Below are 14308 nucleotides of genomic sequence, written 5' to 3'. Positions count from 1 at the left end.
CCAAGCAATGGGCTTAAGCACTGACCATTACAGTATATTATAATCTAAACTCAGGACAGAGCTTACAGATCATTTAGACCAACTTGATCATTTTATAGCTGAGAAACAAAAGCCCAGAGACCCAGAGCCCAGAAAGCCCAGGTCCCCACCTGGTCAGTCGCACTAACACTTAGGGACAGAGCCAGGCCTAGAGCGCAAAAGTCTTGTGTCCCTCCAGGTTCCTTCTTTCACCTTGACTCATTCACTTGTTAATATATTCATTCAGGAAATAGTTTGAGAGCCCATTCTAGGCTAAATCTTAGATAAAAAACTTGTTGCTATTATGGAACATTGCTGGAAAGAATCCAAATGTCCTCCAATGGTGAACAAACAAACAAGGCAATGAAATAACATTTTGCAATAAAAAGAAACAAATTACTGATACAATTAACAAAGTAGATGAATTTTAAAAACATTTATGCTAAGTCAAAGAAGCCAGGTAGAAAAGACCATGTATTATATGATTCAGTTCAGTTCAGTTCAGTCGTTCAGTCATGTCCAACTCTTTGCGACCCCATGAACAGCATCACACCAGGCCTCCCTGTCCATCACCAACTTCTGGAGTCCACCCAAACCCATGTCCATTGTGTCAGTGATGCCATCCAACCATCTCATCCTCTGTTGTCCCCTTCTCCTCTCACCCTCAATCTTTTCCAGCATCAGGGTCTTTTCAAATGAGTCAGCTCTCCACATCAGGTGGCCAAAATATTGGAATCTCAGCTTCAAAGTCAGTCCCTCCAATGAACACCCGGGACTGATCTCCTGTAGGATGGACTGGTGGATTTCCTTGCAGTCCAAGGGACTCTCAAGAGTCTTTCTTCACCACAGTTGAAAAGCATCAATTTTTCAGCACTCAGCTTTTTTTATAGTCCAACTCTCTCATCCATACATGACTACTGGAAAAACCATAGCCTTGACTAGATGGACCTTTGTTGGCAAAGTAATGTCTCTGCTTTTCAACATGCTATTTAGATTGGTCATAACTTTCCTTCTAAGGAGTAAGCGTCTTTTAATTTCATGGCTGCAATCACCATCCGCAGTGGTTTTGGAGCCCAGAAAAATAAAGTCAGCCACTGTTTCCCCATCTATTTGCCATGAAGTGATGGGACCAGATGCCATGATCTTAGTTTTCTGAATGTTGAGCTTTAAGCCAACTTTTTCACTCTCCTCTTTCACTTAAATAAAATGCCCACAAAAGGCAAATCTGTAGCGACTGAAGTAGATTAATGGCTTCCTGGGTCTGGGAGAAGGAGCAGGGGTTGACAGAGCATGGACAGGAGGATCTTATATAGGTGATGAAAATGTTCTAAAACTAGAGTGTGGTGATGGTTTCACAACTCTATAAAAGTTCACCAAAAACCATTAAGTTGTTCACTTACAATAGGTTCTTTAATGGTGTGTAAATTATGTCTCAATAAAACTAAAAAAAAAAACCAGTCTGCTGTCATTTATTGAATACTATATAAAGGAATTTGAACTAGGATTTAAATAGTACTTCCCTCAGTGATGTGCTAGTATTTTTTTAAACCAGTTAACTGATATAAAGAATGCTTAGCACACAATTTACAATCAATAATACAATACATGACTCTTAACTGTAAACTCCAAACACTTACACTTCGGTGTGACTTGCCATTTCTTGCAAAATCCACTATCAGTTTTTAAAATTATTTCACCAACAATAGTGTCACAAATTCAAACAATAAATAAATGCTTGATATCTGGCTAATACAGTAAAGAAGCTGGGCACATTACTGACCAAGAGTATAATTCTGACAAGAATGTTGGCTTATATTTTTATTTACTTTCAGGACATAAGTGAAACAATGAAGATGTATGCCAGAACTTCACATGTTCTTCACTGAGGTAAGCAGCTTCTTTGCTGAAATCAATTATGACAGTTGTCAAAGAATGAAAGAATATTTCCTCAATTATGGATGGGTGGTATTGACTATATGACAGCCACAGACATGAAACATTTTAACTTTAATCTTCATTAACATTTTTGCTATCACTTTCTTAAATCTAGAGACAACAATAATTTCAAGCCCTCCTTTGTAGCATTTGACAATTTCCATGGTGTTAATACTTCCACAATGGCTGGTTTCAAGCTACCAACACATCTCTTAATGCAGAGCTGAGAAGAGATAGGCAGTATCACACCAATAAACAGTATTTCCACATACAGATACAACCAACATAATTTATCTTATCAGCGTAGCTAAGAGTAAAACAATTATGAAGAGATGAGTTTTGAGTTTTGTGATCTTTGTTTTTAACATAAATTAATTGTAAATTTATGTAATTTAATTTAATATATTAAATATATTTATGTAATTTAATGTAACAATTAATAGTATAAAGTATTAACAGCAAACTTCCATTCACTGGCTCTAACATACATCCAACTGCCCATTTTGCCAGCAAGAAAACTGAAGCTCACAGAGATTGTCACTAGCCCTGGTCACACAGGACAGTGCCACCCAGGTTGGTCTATTCCAGACCTTCTTCCTCACCTTAAAATGTAGCTGGTTTTAGCAACTACTACAGGAACTGACCAGTAGCTATCAACACTAGGGGAAGACCCTCCACCAGCCGGCTTCCATCAGCTAGCTCTAGTCACATGAAAAGACTAAATTGCTGAAGGCTCAGATGATGGTTAATAATTTTTTTAGAAATAAAGTGTTTAAAAAAATTTTAATGTAGTTAAGACCAAGACATAGCAACATCCAAACACTTTGCTGTGAACAGATTTATCATTTGTTGGGTAACCATCGCTTTCCTTTCCAATGGGTGGAATGGGAACTCTGAGTAGAGAAGGAGGAAAAAAAAAAAAAAAAGGAGAGAGCACATCTACCTGAAAGCTTTGCTCAGGACATGGCAGGATCCGATTTGACTGAGTCCAGATTCAGTGACCAGCAACTGCATAACTGCTAGGAATGATAGATCATTGTCTTTTTAACGTTTGCCATTCGTTAATCCTATTCACACATTCCCGTCACTACAGTTCGTGAAAACTGAACTGAAGACTTACCTTAGAGGTCATAGCAAAGGCCACGAGCTGTGCGTCCTCAGTCACCAACGACTCTTTGCGACCCCCTGGACTGTAGCCCATCAGGCTCCTCTGTTCCCTGGATCTTCCAGGCAAGAATACTGGAGTGGGTTGCCATTTCCTCCTCCAGAGGATCTTCCCAACCCGTCTCCTCTGTCTCCTCCACTGGCAGGCGGATTCTTTACCACTGAGCCGCCTGGGAAACCCAAAGGCCACGTATGATAAACCAATTTCCAAGAAAGAAAAAGGTTTCAAGAGTAAACCATTTAGTTCTCCACAGAAATACATCCCGGCCCGGGTCTGGTTCACTCCTTCTCCTCCATGGTACCATTTTCACAGCGGTTGCCTCTGCCTTCACTGACTGCTATCTGGTGGGGCCTGGTCGTGACACGGCCACAGCTCAGCCTCTCAGCTCCCATTCCTGTCAGGGTGGGGTGAAATATTATAATGCGGGTCCTGATGCCGCATAAGAAGGCTCATGAACAATGTGAATTTACACTGTGGAGTTTCAGTTTAAAAAAAAAAAAAAGTGCTTCAAACATTTTAGGCAGAGTCGGTTCCAGTCAAAAGGCGCCGCCAGGCCCAGCTCCTCAAAACCTCAAGGGCACGCATTACCAGACGCTGGACCGCCCGCGCGACGCGGCAATCTCCCGCCACCGCAATCGCACATGCGCAGTCAGCACCTCGGGCGACCGCTCAGCCCCACCCTTCAGAGACGCCGGGTTCCCTGAAGGCCACAGAGCGTAGAGACGCTCAGGCGCAGGCGCAGTGGGGCGCCGTCGCGGAGCCCTGTCGGGTTTTCCTCGCGGTCCGGGGAAGCTGGTTTGCTAGGTGCAGTTGGGCCCGCCAGGTGCTGAAAGGCCGGGGTCGTGGATCCCCAACACCTAAGTCTCAGCAGTACGGAGGTGCAGGGTGTCGCCGAAGGCGCGGGGCCGGGCGCCGTCAGCGGCGCGCTCCGCCCCGGGGCCCCCGCCCCTGCCCCGGGCCAGGCCCTGGCTCCAGCCCCCGTCCCGGGCGCCGCGGGCTCGCAGTTCGCGCTGCTGGTGATGCACCCCTGTGGAGGGCAGGACGAAGCCGCGGCCGAGGGCGTTCTGCGGCAGGCTCCGGTCCTGGGGGGCAGCGGCGGGCCCGGTAAGGCCGTTCGGTACCTGTGCGAAGTGGCGGGGGATGGCGAGGAGGAGGCGGGGGAGGACGAGGCCGACCTGTTGGACACCTCGGACCCCCCGGGAGGAGGCGAGAGCACAGCCAGTTTGGAGGATCTGGAGGACGAGGAGACCCACTCGGGGGGCGAGGGCGGCGGCGGGGGAGCCCGGAGACGGGGCAGCGGCGGCGGCGGCGGCGGCGGCCTGAGCAAGACATGCACGTACGAGGGCTGCAGCGAGACCACGAGCCAGGTGGCCAAGCAGCGCAAGCCGTGGATGTGCAAGAAACACCGCAACAAGATGTACAAAGACAAGTACAAGAAGAAGAAAAGCGACCAGGCCCTGAACTGCGGTGGGGCCGCCGCGGCTGGCAGCTCAGGAAACGTCAAACTGGAGGTATGGCCTGGGGTCTGGGGGAGTGGGAGGTGGAAAAAGAGACCCAATTCCTGCGGCAGATCGCAGCTCCAGCGCCTGCCCACCGGCTCCCAAAGGGGCCAGGTTTCCGTGGCTGGAATTGTGGCTGAAAGTTAGCGAGGGCTTGCCCTCAAGTTTATGCAAATGTAGGCAAAGCTTGAACAGTTTTGGTACACCCTTGTAGAGATGAGTAAATCTCAATGAAAATGGTGTGACATGCATGGTAGCAAAGCTGTAATTTCCAAGATCTGGGATATGGGCTGGAAGGTCAGGTAGTAAATTGAGCTGATTCATCACTGGAGGAGCAGGCAGAGAGACTTAGGAACTCAACTGAAATCGGTCCTTTAGAGAAGGTAATCTCTTCCTTTTTTCACTACCCTGTTCTCAGTATCCTTTTCTTAAGTATACCTAATGTGAGTACCCTGTTCTCAGCACCTTTCCACTAGCTAAAGTGGAAAAAAGAGTACTTTTGTTAGTATTCTTTGTGTTATATTCTTAATCTTATCTCAGTACTCTGTTCTTATTAATAGTGCTTAGTTCTGTTCTCAGTGTCTTTCTCTCAGTTAACTTTATTCTTAATACTCCAGTTCTCAGTAAATAAGCATCTCCCTTATTCAAGAATGAAAGTAAGGGTAGTCGTTTGACCCTCTGTTCCAAAGGTACTCATTCACTTCAGAATTCTTTACAGAATGAGATGATACACTTCTTTTCAGGAAGGAAATGTTTTAGCTGTAACCACTTTCTTTTTCTTTCTTTTTTTTTTTTTTAATTGTCAAGCATTTACACCTACAGTTTGAGGAAAATACATAAAAGGCAAGTAGATACCTGAATTAGAATCTCTCCCTTCACCCCCTACAAGAAAAACTTAATTTTTTTCCTATTCTGAAATAACTTGCATGATTTCTTAGGAAAGAGAATTGCTATATGCAACGAATAATAGCCATTTACTGAAAGGATACCATCAGTTTGAGGAATCGGGAGCTCTAAGTCTTTGTTGAACCGAGTGTAAAGAAAAGAACTAGTGGCAACAGTCAGGATACAATAAGGGCCAACTACAAGTGCTCCTTTCTTCAGTAGTGGAGAGGATAGATCACTGTAGGCTGAGATATTCTAGAAAGGCTTTGCAGAGAAAATACAACTCAGTATAAGCTAGAAAGGACGGCTAATAGTTTGTGTTTAATCAGCTAAGTTTCTTATATGCCAGGCACAGTGCTCAGCTATAAATGGAGTCTCACCCCTTTCAGCAGTGAGATAGATACCTTACTTTCCATAAGTGGAAACTGAGGCAAAGAGAGGTTAAGTAACTTGGCCCAGATCATGCAGCCAGCAAGTACTCAAACCCAAGCAGTCTGGTTCTAGAACCTTCAGTCTTATCCCCATGCTATCCCGCTTCCCTAGAATTTTGATGGTAAAAAGAAAGAGAAGCACGTCTTAGTAAAGGAAGAAGTGGGAATACAGGAGCTACTTTTCGGAAGACAACAAGGGGACCTTTCTAGCTAAAGTGGAGTATCTGTGTGGAAAATTGACAAAAGATAAATTTGGAAAGAGTTTGAAGCCAGTTTTTTTATGATACTGAATGCCAGGCAGTGGGATTTGAATTTGGAGGCTTCAAAAGAAAGTTCCTAGTTAGGCAGTAACAAGGGCTCCTATCGTAATGGTGTGGGTTAAAGTCAAGGGCCTCTAGATTTAGAGATTTTTAGGAAATAGCTATAGAAGGGCTGGTAGGTGGTGACGGGGTGTGCTGCCATAGTATGAGCAGCAAGATTAGAAATTAAGGTATTTAAAAATCAGTATTCCTTAAAAAAAAAAAATCAGTGTTCCCTGACACAAATCAAGGTTAAATGAGGAACAGATGTATATAATGTTTAGTCCATGTATCTAAAAATGGTGCTGTGTGAATGACACAGAAAGGAGCCAGGGATGAAAGCAGTGACCTGTGGGATTGAGCATTATCATAAAATGTCTAAGGAGGCTATCATTTGGAAGAAGCAGTAGAGATATTTTGCATAGTTCTGAAGTAACCAGGACTCAGGTGAGTTACAGGGGTTATGTGTTTCAGCCCAACCTAAGGAAATGCCACCTAAATGTTAATTACTCAAAATCAAACAGTTCAGTTCAGTTGCTCAGTCGTGTCTGACTCTGTGACCCCCATGAACTGCAGCACGCCAGGGGCCTCCCTGTCCATCACCAACTTCCGGAGTTTACTCAAACTCATGTCCGGTGAGTCAGTGATGCCATCCAACCATCTCATCCTCTGTCGTTCCCTTCTCCTCCCATCTTCAGTCTTTCCCAGCATCAGGGTCTTTTCCAATGAGTCTGTTCCTTGCATCAGGTGGCCAAAGTATTGGAGTTTCAGCTTCAGCATCAGTCCTTCCAATGAATATTCAGGATGGTAGCCTCAAAAGTTGGTAACTCCTTAGAACAAAAAGTGTTGAAGATTTCTATAATTCCAGCACTTGCAGAAGTTAGGACTGGATGACTGAAGGTTATTTTCACTGCAAGCTTCTATGATTTTATGTTACTGACATTCTGAATGTATTAATGCACAGTGATGTGTGTGGGGTGGTGAGAATAAGGGAACTCCACTGTCAGTTTCAGCATCCCATTTCTCGTGCACATAAGGATGAATTAGCCCCATAAGTAGTTAATCTTGTGGGAAGAGAGGAAGAAATTATTTTTGTTTTCTCTGAGTATTAGAGTCTTCTTTTTACAGGTGTGTGGGTTTTTTTTTTTTTTTTTTTGGTGAGGCTTAAAATGTTTATGGATTGCATTTTTTTTAACATTAGATTGATAAACTTCTCATAGTGAAAGAGATAAGGTGAATATTCTAATAAATAACTCAGAAGCCAGTAGAAAGAAAGTCAAAGGACTTCCCTGGTTGTGCAGTGGTTAAGACTCTGCACTCCCAACGCAGGAAGCATGGATTTGATCCCTGGCTGGGGAACTAAGATCCCACATGGCATGGCCAAAAATAAATAAAATTGGAAACGTTAAAAAAAACAAGAGAAAAAAACAGCTTAACATCTAAATAATCTTTAGATGAAGAGCAGAATAAGAGTAAATTTATATAAGGCATGGCTTATGTGACTTTATATTTGTCAGAATTTTTGTATGTGGTCAGCATTTTATAAGAGTCAGAATGTTTCAGTAAACTTAACATTTTGTTGGCCAGGAAAATTGTAAGTATTTAATGTCCTACCAATGGCACCCCACTCCAGTACTCTTGCCTGGAAAATCCCGTGGACGGAGGACCCTGGTGGGCTGCAGTCCATGGGGTCGCTGAGGGTCGGACACGACTGAGCGACTTCACTTCACCAGGTAACTGGGGGAACATAGTTGGTAGTAAGTGCTGCTGATGTTGAGTAAGGATGCCTCAGGGTATGTTGTGATTTCAGGGCTACCTGTTTTGTTTATACCAGTGGCAGGAAGATTACTTACACCAGTGCTTCCCAGTCTTTTCAAAGCCAATTTGTCATTTTTCTCCTGGTGACTTCCAGATTTTGAAATCTTTGTGTATCAGTTGCTTTTCTTTAAGTAAACCAATCAGTTGCTTTTCTTTAACCCATTTTTTGGTTGGTGGTGTTTGTTGTTTTGTTGGGCAAAAAAAGCAGTAAAGAGTGTTTCATTAGCACTATATAAATGGCTTTTGAGTTCACATATTCCATCCAAAGGCAGGCAGACGGTTTGACCTGGATAGCTTTATCTGAAGACAGTGTTCCTTTTCCACTTGGCATTGTTTTGTAATATTGAAAATCGCTCACAGCTATTAAAATAGGTCCCCTTCCTCTACCCGTGCTCCTCTGTTGATTTTTGAGAACTTCTGGAGACTGAAGATCCCAGGTTGGAAATCCTGGAGGGTGAGGGAGTGAGGCGTGTTATATAAAATTAACTGTCAGCACTTGGCCTAGTGACTTAAAGAGGGACTTTCCCAAAGGCTCCCAGAAACTGGGCAAGAAGGAAGAGAAGCAAAGCATCATTGAAATGCCTGTAATCATGAATTATTATATCAACTCTTAATCCTGTTTGCATTTTATCTTTTATCCCAGGAAAGTGCAGACAACATACTCTCCATTGTAAAACAAAAAACGGGATCTTTTGGAGATCGACCTGCAAGACCTACTCTTTTAGAACAAGTGTTAAATCAAAAAAGACTGGTAAATATCTGTTTGTACAGTAGTTCCAAACCTAACACATTTGTTTGTTATAAATGGAACTGTTCAACTTTTGAGATTTTTAAACTGGTTATCAGTTTAAAATTGTGGTTTTAAACTGGTTGTCAGTTTATAATTGTGATACTGTGTTAAACTGGTCCCGAACAGAACTGAGCCGCTGCCAGTATACACTGGAATCTCATAAAGACAGAATTACAGAGAAAATATAATTTCAGTTCAGTTGCTCAGTCGTGTCTGACTCTTTGTGACCCCATGAACTGCAGCACGCCAGGCCTCCCTGTCCATCATCGACTCCTGGAGTCCACCCAAACCCATGTCCATCGAGTTGGTGATGCCATCCCACCATCTCATCCTCTGTCGTCCCCTTCTCCTCCTGCCCTCAATCTTTCCCAGCATCAGGGTCTTTTCAAATGATTCAGCTCTTCTCATCAGGTGGCCAAACTATTGGAGTTTCAGCTTCAACATCAGTCCTTCCAATGAATACCCAGGACTGCTTTAGTATGTGTACTGATTGGATCTCCTTGCAGTCCATGGGACTCTCGAGTCTTCTCCAGCACCACAGTTCAAAAGCATCAATTCTTCGGTGCTCAGCCTTCTTTATAGTCCAATTCTCATATCCATACATGACTTTTAGCTACATAAAAATACTGTAGTAAAAAAAATGGCAGCATAAAAATAAAAATGCAAACTTGAAAATAACAGGAAAAAGTTGCAACAAATATATAAAAAATGATGTTTGATAAGGTTGACATTTTTGTCATACAGATTGATGAAGAAAAATTTTGGCCTCAATACATTGCAAAAAAAATATAAACAAAAAAGCAGAAATGCTTCCCTTACATGATATGGAAATGTATTTCATATCAGTAAAAAGTCACATAATAGTTCAATAAGTGAAAATTATTTAAATGAAAACACACAGTGATGTTGAGGACTCCCATGAAAGGGACTCTCATTCTGATGGCATCTTACATTAGTACAACACTAATATAATATTATAATATTAATCAAAGAAAGCAGTTGGACAGTCTGTATCAAGAGTCCTTAAAATAGTCATTCCTTCACTCAGAAATCATTTTACTGTGAAGACATATGCAGGAAATGAATCCTAAATAGAGATAAAGTTAAGCGTAAGGACATTGCCAGAAATGTATTTATCACAAATAGTCAAATAGTAATTTAAACAAGTTCATTGTTCAGTAGCCTCATAACAGCTAAGTAGACTGTTGTATATTTACTTAATAAAGGTTGGGCAGTCTTTACAAGAGTTGGATACGACTAAAGTGACTTAGTGGGCACGCATGCATTGGAGAAGGAAATGGCAACCCACTCCAGTATTGCCTGGAGAATCCCAGGGACAGAGGAGCCTGGTGGGCCATGTGTGGGGTCGCACAGCATCAGACACGACTGAAGCGACTTAGCAGCAGCAGCAGCAGTCTTTACAAATAAATTTTAAACAAAAGCATTTAATAAATAGGAAATATACTATGCTGTAATGTTAAATTTTAAAATCAGTATTTAATGATGGTACTTCCATCTTATTTGGTTTATCTTGTTCAGTACATTAGGCTCAAGGTTTTTCTTCCTTATCAATTTATATAAATACTTTAATAAAAACATATTAGTCTTTTATTTGTCATGTGAGTATATTTAAAAATGGTCAGTGTATAAAACTTAATAGTTGTTTTAGAGCAGTTGTATTTCTTTTCTGAAGTTTTGGTAGTGTGCTAATACTAGTTTTATTATGCATGTATACCTGTATTTACACACACATACCTATACACACAATCATACATCATTTTTAATTTCTTCCAAATGACTTAGTGAGCTAGTGGGAGGAACTTGAGCTCCAGTACTTGTCAAAAATGTATGTTTCTAAAGTGGAATTTAACTGCCATATTTACATGGGGTATCTTTTCATTTCTTTTTTTTTTTTTTTTTTTTTGCCCTTGCTATAATCTTGGGCCAGTGCTTTTCTTGGCCCTTAGGTTTTATAAAGAGTATACATGCTGGCATATCATGAAAGCATTTCCGTTGTGTGCAAAGTTACCAATAAAATCAGGCTTCCCGCATGAGTTTTAGATTTTAGTATTTGATGCATGATACCAGATTTTATTATTATTAATTTGAAGTTTAACTGCAGTGCATCAAATGAAGAAATGAATTCAGTTCAGGAATTTTTTTTGTAAGTATATTGTATCAGGTATAAGGATATAGCAGAGTAATTTTATAGGATGAATACAATCTCATAAGAATACTGCTATTAGTAAACATATTTTCTCTTTTTCCTTTTTAAGTCATTACTAAGAAGTCCAGAAGTGGTGCAGTTTTTACAGAAACAGCAGCAGCTATTAAATCAGCAAGTTTTGGAACAAAGACAACAGCAGTTTCCAGGAACATCAGTGTGAGGAAATTTATTAAGAAGATCTACATGTTTTTTATCTTATTGTAGTAGATGGACATATTTTTATACTACAGATAAATGGGGTAAGACATGCCAGCAGATGGTAAACAGTCATTTTCCTGTGAATGTATGTGTGTATTTGGAGACAAATAAGCATTGCACATTGTGCATCTAGCCCTTTGAGATCACCATGGATTTGAAGAAATCAGCTTATCTTTCCAGAGTAGTGTTTAAATACAAGGTTTTTTTTTTTTTAAAAAAAAAAAACAAAGTGTTTCTCTTCAGTTATTGTTACTGAAGATAATGCAGTAGTTGCTTTCTGTGGAAGTCACGAAGTTAGTAGATATTAATCATCTAACTCAGTGGTTCTCATCAAGGGGTAATCCATGGCAGTCTAAGGGCTAGCCAGCCATCCAGTTGGAAATGGATGGGTATGTTTTGTCACAGTGACCTTGAAAACTTGCTGTTTTTTAGTGAGTGGGCCAGGAATGCTAAGTGTCTGGAATGGTCCCCCACAGTTCAGAATTATCTTAAACTCAGTGCCAATAACCCTCCTCTTAAGAAACACTGAGAGCTGTTTGTGTTGATAAAATGTAGTTAGGGCACCTAGAGTTGGGTTCTCATGATAACCTTTTCTTTCCCTTTAAGACTGGAGCTGTCAAGGTGATAAGTGTATTTTTTATGTGTAAAGAAAAGGATCGTTATTAAATATCTGAGAGAATAGAATGTGCACCTCTTCTCAAAGATGTGCTGGTAAAACCCAGGGGGGATTAACTAAGTACCCTGGAATGAGTGCGCCTCCTAGAGTCGGGCTCTCTGCTTCTATCATTGTTCTGTTTTAAAGCAAACACCTCTTGTGTACTGAATTTGTGAACAGTACAAACATATGTCCTCTTACCAGTGTCAGAACAAAACTACTTTTTTATACTCATTTCTTTTTCAAAAACAGCTCCCCAAAATAACACTCCAGAAGTTTTGTCAGTGATTTTCAAAATTGAGCTATTTTAAGATTGTATTATTGCTAGATAATGTTCAAGAGTGATGGGCAGTCTGGGTAGATACTTTTTTCTTGTACTTTCTCCTAGTAAAACTTTTAAAAGGCAAAGCTTACCAATAAGAGTACCAAATCAAATGTCAAGAAAATATTTCCAGTGTTAGAATAATAAGTGCATGTGCCTCAAAGTTAAAACTGTGCAGAAAGTTGTTACAGTCTCTTGAGTTTTAAGCTCTGAAATATATATCAAGTTAAATTTAGTCATGGATGTTCTCAGATGTCCTTAAGGAAAGAAGGAATCTTTTTGTTCACTTTTTATATCTGTTTTTATACCTGCATATCTGCAGAAATGCTTTTACCAGAATTACTCATTAAAGTCATAATTGACCATTGAGTTGTCTGATTCACTAATTCTGTTGTTCAGTTGCTCTACACCAGATGCAGAGGAATTCATTTACATTTGTTATCCACTGTTAGCTTGTTTTGTTACTTGTGGAGCTGGGAGCTTTTCTGAACCCCTAGAGTATAAGTTAACTTCTGTAGTTAAAAAGCAGCTTATCCTTCTTCAAGTGAAACAGGAGGATGAGGAAATGAGAAAGTAATAGGTCAGTAAGAGCTGAATTAAAAGAAAGGAACTTAATATATATTATAAAAAACAATAAGGTTTTTACTTATTTGGGGTAGGTTTATTGCAGTTTGCTCCCAACTTTGTTTTACCCCTCCATGTATGTGTAACTTTTGTAATGTGGCTTCACTGTTCCTCCCACTGAGGGGTTGGGTTTATTTATCCTTTAAATCCGGAGAACTGGCCTTGTGTGTGTATCCTTGGATGGCCTCAGAGAGCAGAGACAACACCCTCACCGGGGACCCCCTGTTTTGGACTACGGTGTGAAAGAGAGACAGACTTTCCTGTATCTGCCATGGTTATTCAGGTGTTCTGTGACATGCAGCCAAACAAATATCCTCAGTAATCTCAGTATTATTCTCAGTAATACTGTATGTAAGAGGGTTGATGAGCAGCATTAAAGATTTGGTCTGGAAACCAGGAACCAATAATGGCAATCTGCAATCAGGTGACAGTTTCACAGGGCTCCAACAGACATAGAGGAAGAAAGATAAATTGCAAGCTTGAGCTCAACTTCATTTAGTGGAAGAAGTGGAGGAAGTTAGGTTGCTTTTGTGAGAGTACTCAGTAATAGAAGCTAGAGTTCTTGCTGAACAGAGAAGAAATGAGGCCTACTGGAGTTCACTATGATATTGAAGAGCAAGTGTAGGAAGAATCCGAGAGCACAAGGTTATTTCATCTAGGAAACTAGCAGTACTCGTTACAATGAGTTAGCAGCTGCCTCAGTCTTTATAACACTCTGTAACAGTGAGTATATCAATAACTCAAGCTTCTTAATGCCTTGGTTTTAAGACCATTCCTAGACTTCCACTTGAAGAGTGGGATTTGGAGGGATTGAATAAACAAGCCCGTAGGATTTAGTGGCAAGTAAATAACTTGGATGGCTCTCAACTCAGGGAGAAACCCAGAGGGATTTGCTTCAGCTCATCAACCAGCAGCTCTAGTGCACTGCCAAAACTTGCTGAAAAGCAATCAGAAAAGGAAAGGGAAAGAGAGAAAATGATAAAACAGATGTTTTGCATCAGAAGTAGTTAATCCAAACAAGATGGTCTTCAAAAGAGGTGTCCATCAAAGATTATATTAGCCAAAAATTGTGAGGGGACTACAGTTAGTTTTGAATAGGCAAATACAAAGGATCATAAATAATGTTACCAAAATTATATGTAAATGTATAATTATATGCTCATGCAAGCTCATATGCAAAATTGGAAGTAGCAAAGGAAAATTGGGGCACTGCTGTCATGGGGTAGAAGAATGGGGGTGTTCAGTGGTTGGGAGATCTTTTATCAAAATAATCCTTTGAATATTTACATTTTTACCACACACGGATGACCCTTTCCAAAATGTTTTTGTTTTAACTACAAACTGAAGTCCTATTAAAAATTGAAAACAGTAGATAGACTGTGCTTTTTTCTTGGCTTTCTAGTTCAGTTTATAGAAAGAAATATGTTTTTACTGCCGAATCT

General features: G+C 40.7%; 1 protein-coding gene across 1 annotated transcript; it reads left to right on the top strand.

Moving 5' to 3' along the window:
• Positions 1-3856: 3856 nt before the first annotated feature.
• LOC120883112 (regulatory factor X associated protein) lies at positions 3857-12611 on the top strand. The gene is made up of 3 exons (XM_040267063.1): positions 3857-4629; positions 8694-8801; positions 11117-12611. Exons 1-3 carry the CDS (start codon positions 4138-4140, stop codon positions 11225-11227), a joined length of 711 nt encoding a protein of 236 aa, XP_040122997.1. The 5' UTR covers positions 3857-4137; the 3' UTR covers positions 11228-12611.
• Positions 12612-14308: the final 1697 nt, after the last annotated feature.

This window comes from Oryx dammah, unplaced genomic scaffold (genome assembly GCF_014754425.2).
Source record: "Oryx dammah isolate SB20612 unplaced genomic scaffold, SCBI_Odam_1.1 HiC_scaffold_24, whole genome shotgun sequence".
NCBI classification, from domain to species: Eukaryota; Metazoa; Chordata; class Mammalia; order Artiodactyla; family Bovidae; genus Oryx; species Oryx dammah.
The sequence above is the reverse complement of the archived record's forward strand: the minus strand, read 5'-3'. Positions and strand labels throughout refer to the sequence as shown.

Bases quoted from the DNA above. Each gene is read 5' to 3' on its own strand.
- LOC120883112 (XM_040267063.1), top strand. From the start codon at position 4,138: ATGCACCCCTGTGGAGGGCAGGACGAAGCCGCGGCCGAGGGCGTTCTG. The intron at 4,630-8,693 runs GTATGGCCTGGG...CTTTTATCCCAG, and splicing joins CAGGAAACGTCAAACTGGAG to GAAAGTGCAGACAACATACT. The intron at 8,802-11,116 runs GTAAATATCTGT...TTCCTTTTTAAG, and splicing joins TGTTAAATCAAAAAAGACTG to TCATTACTAAGAAGTCCAGA.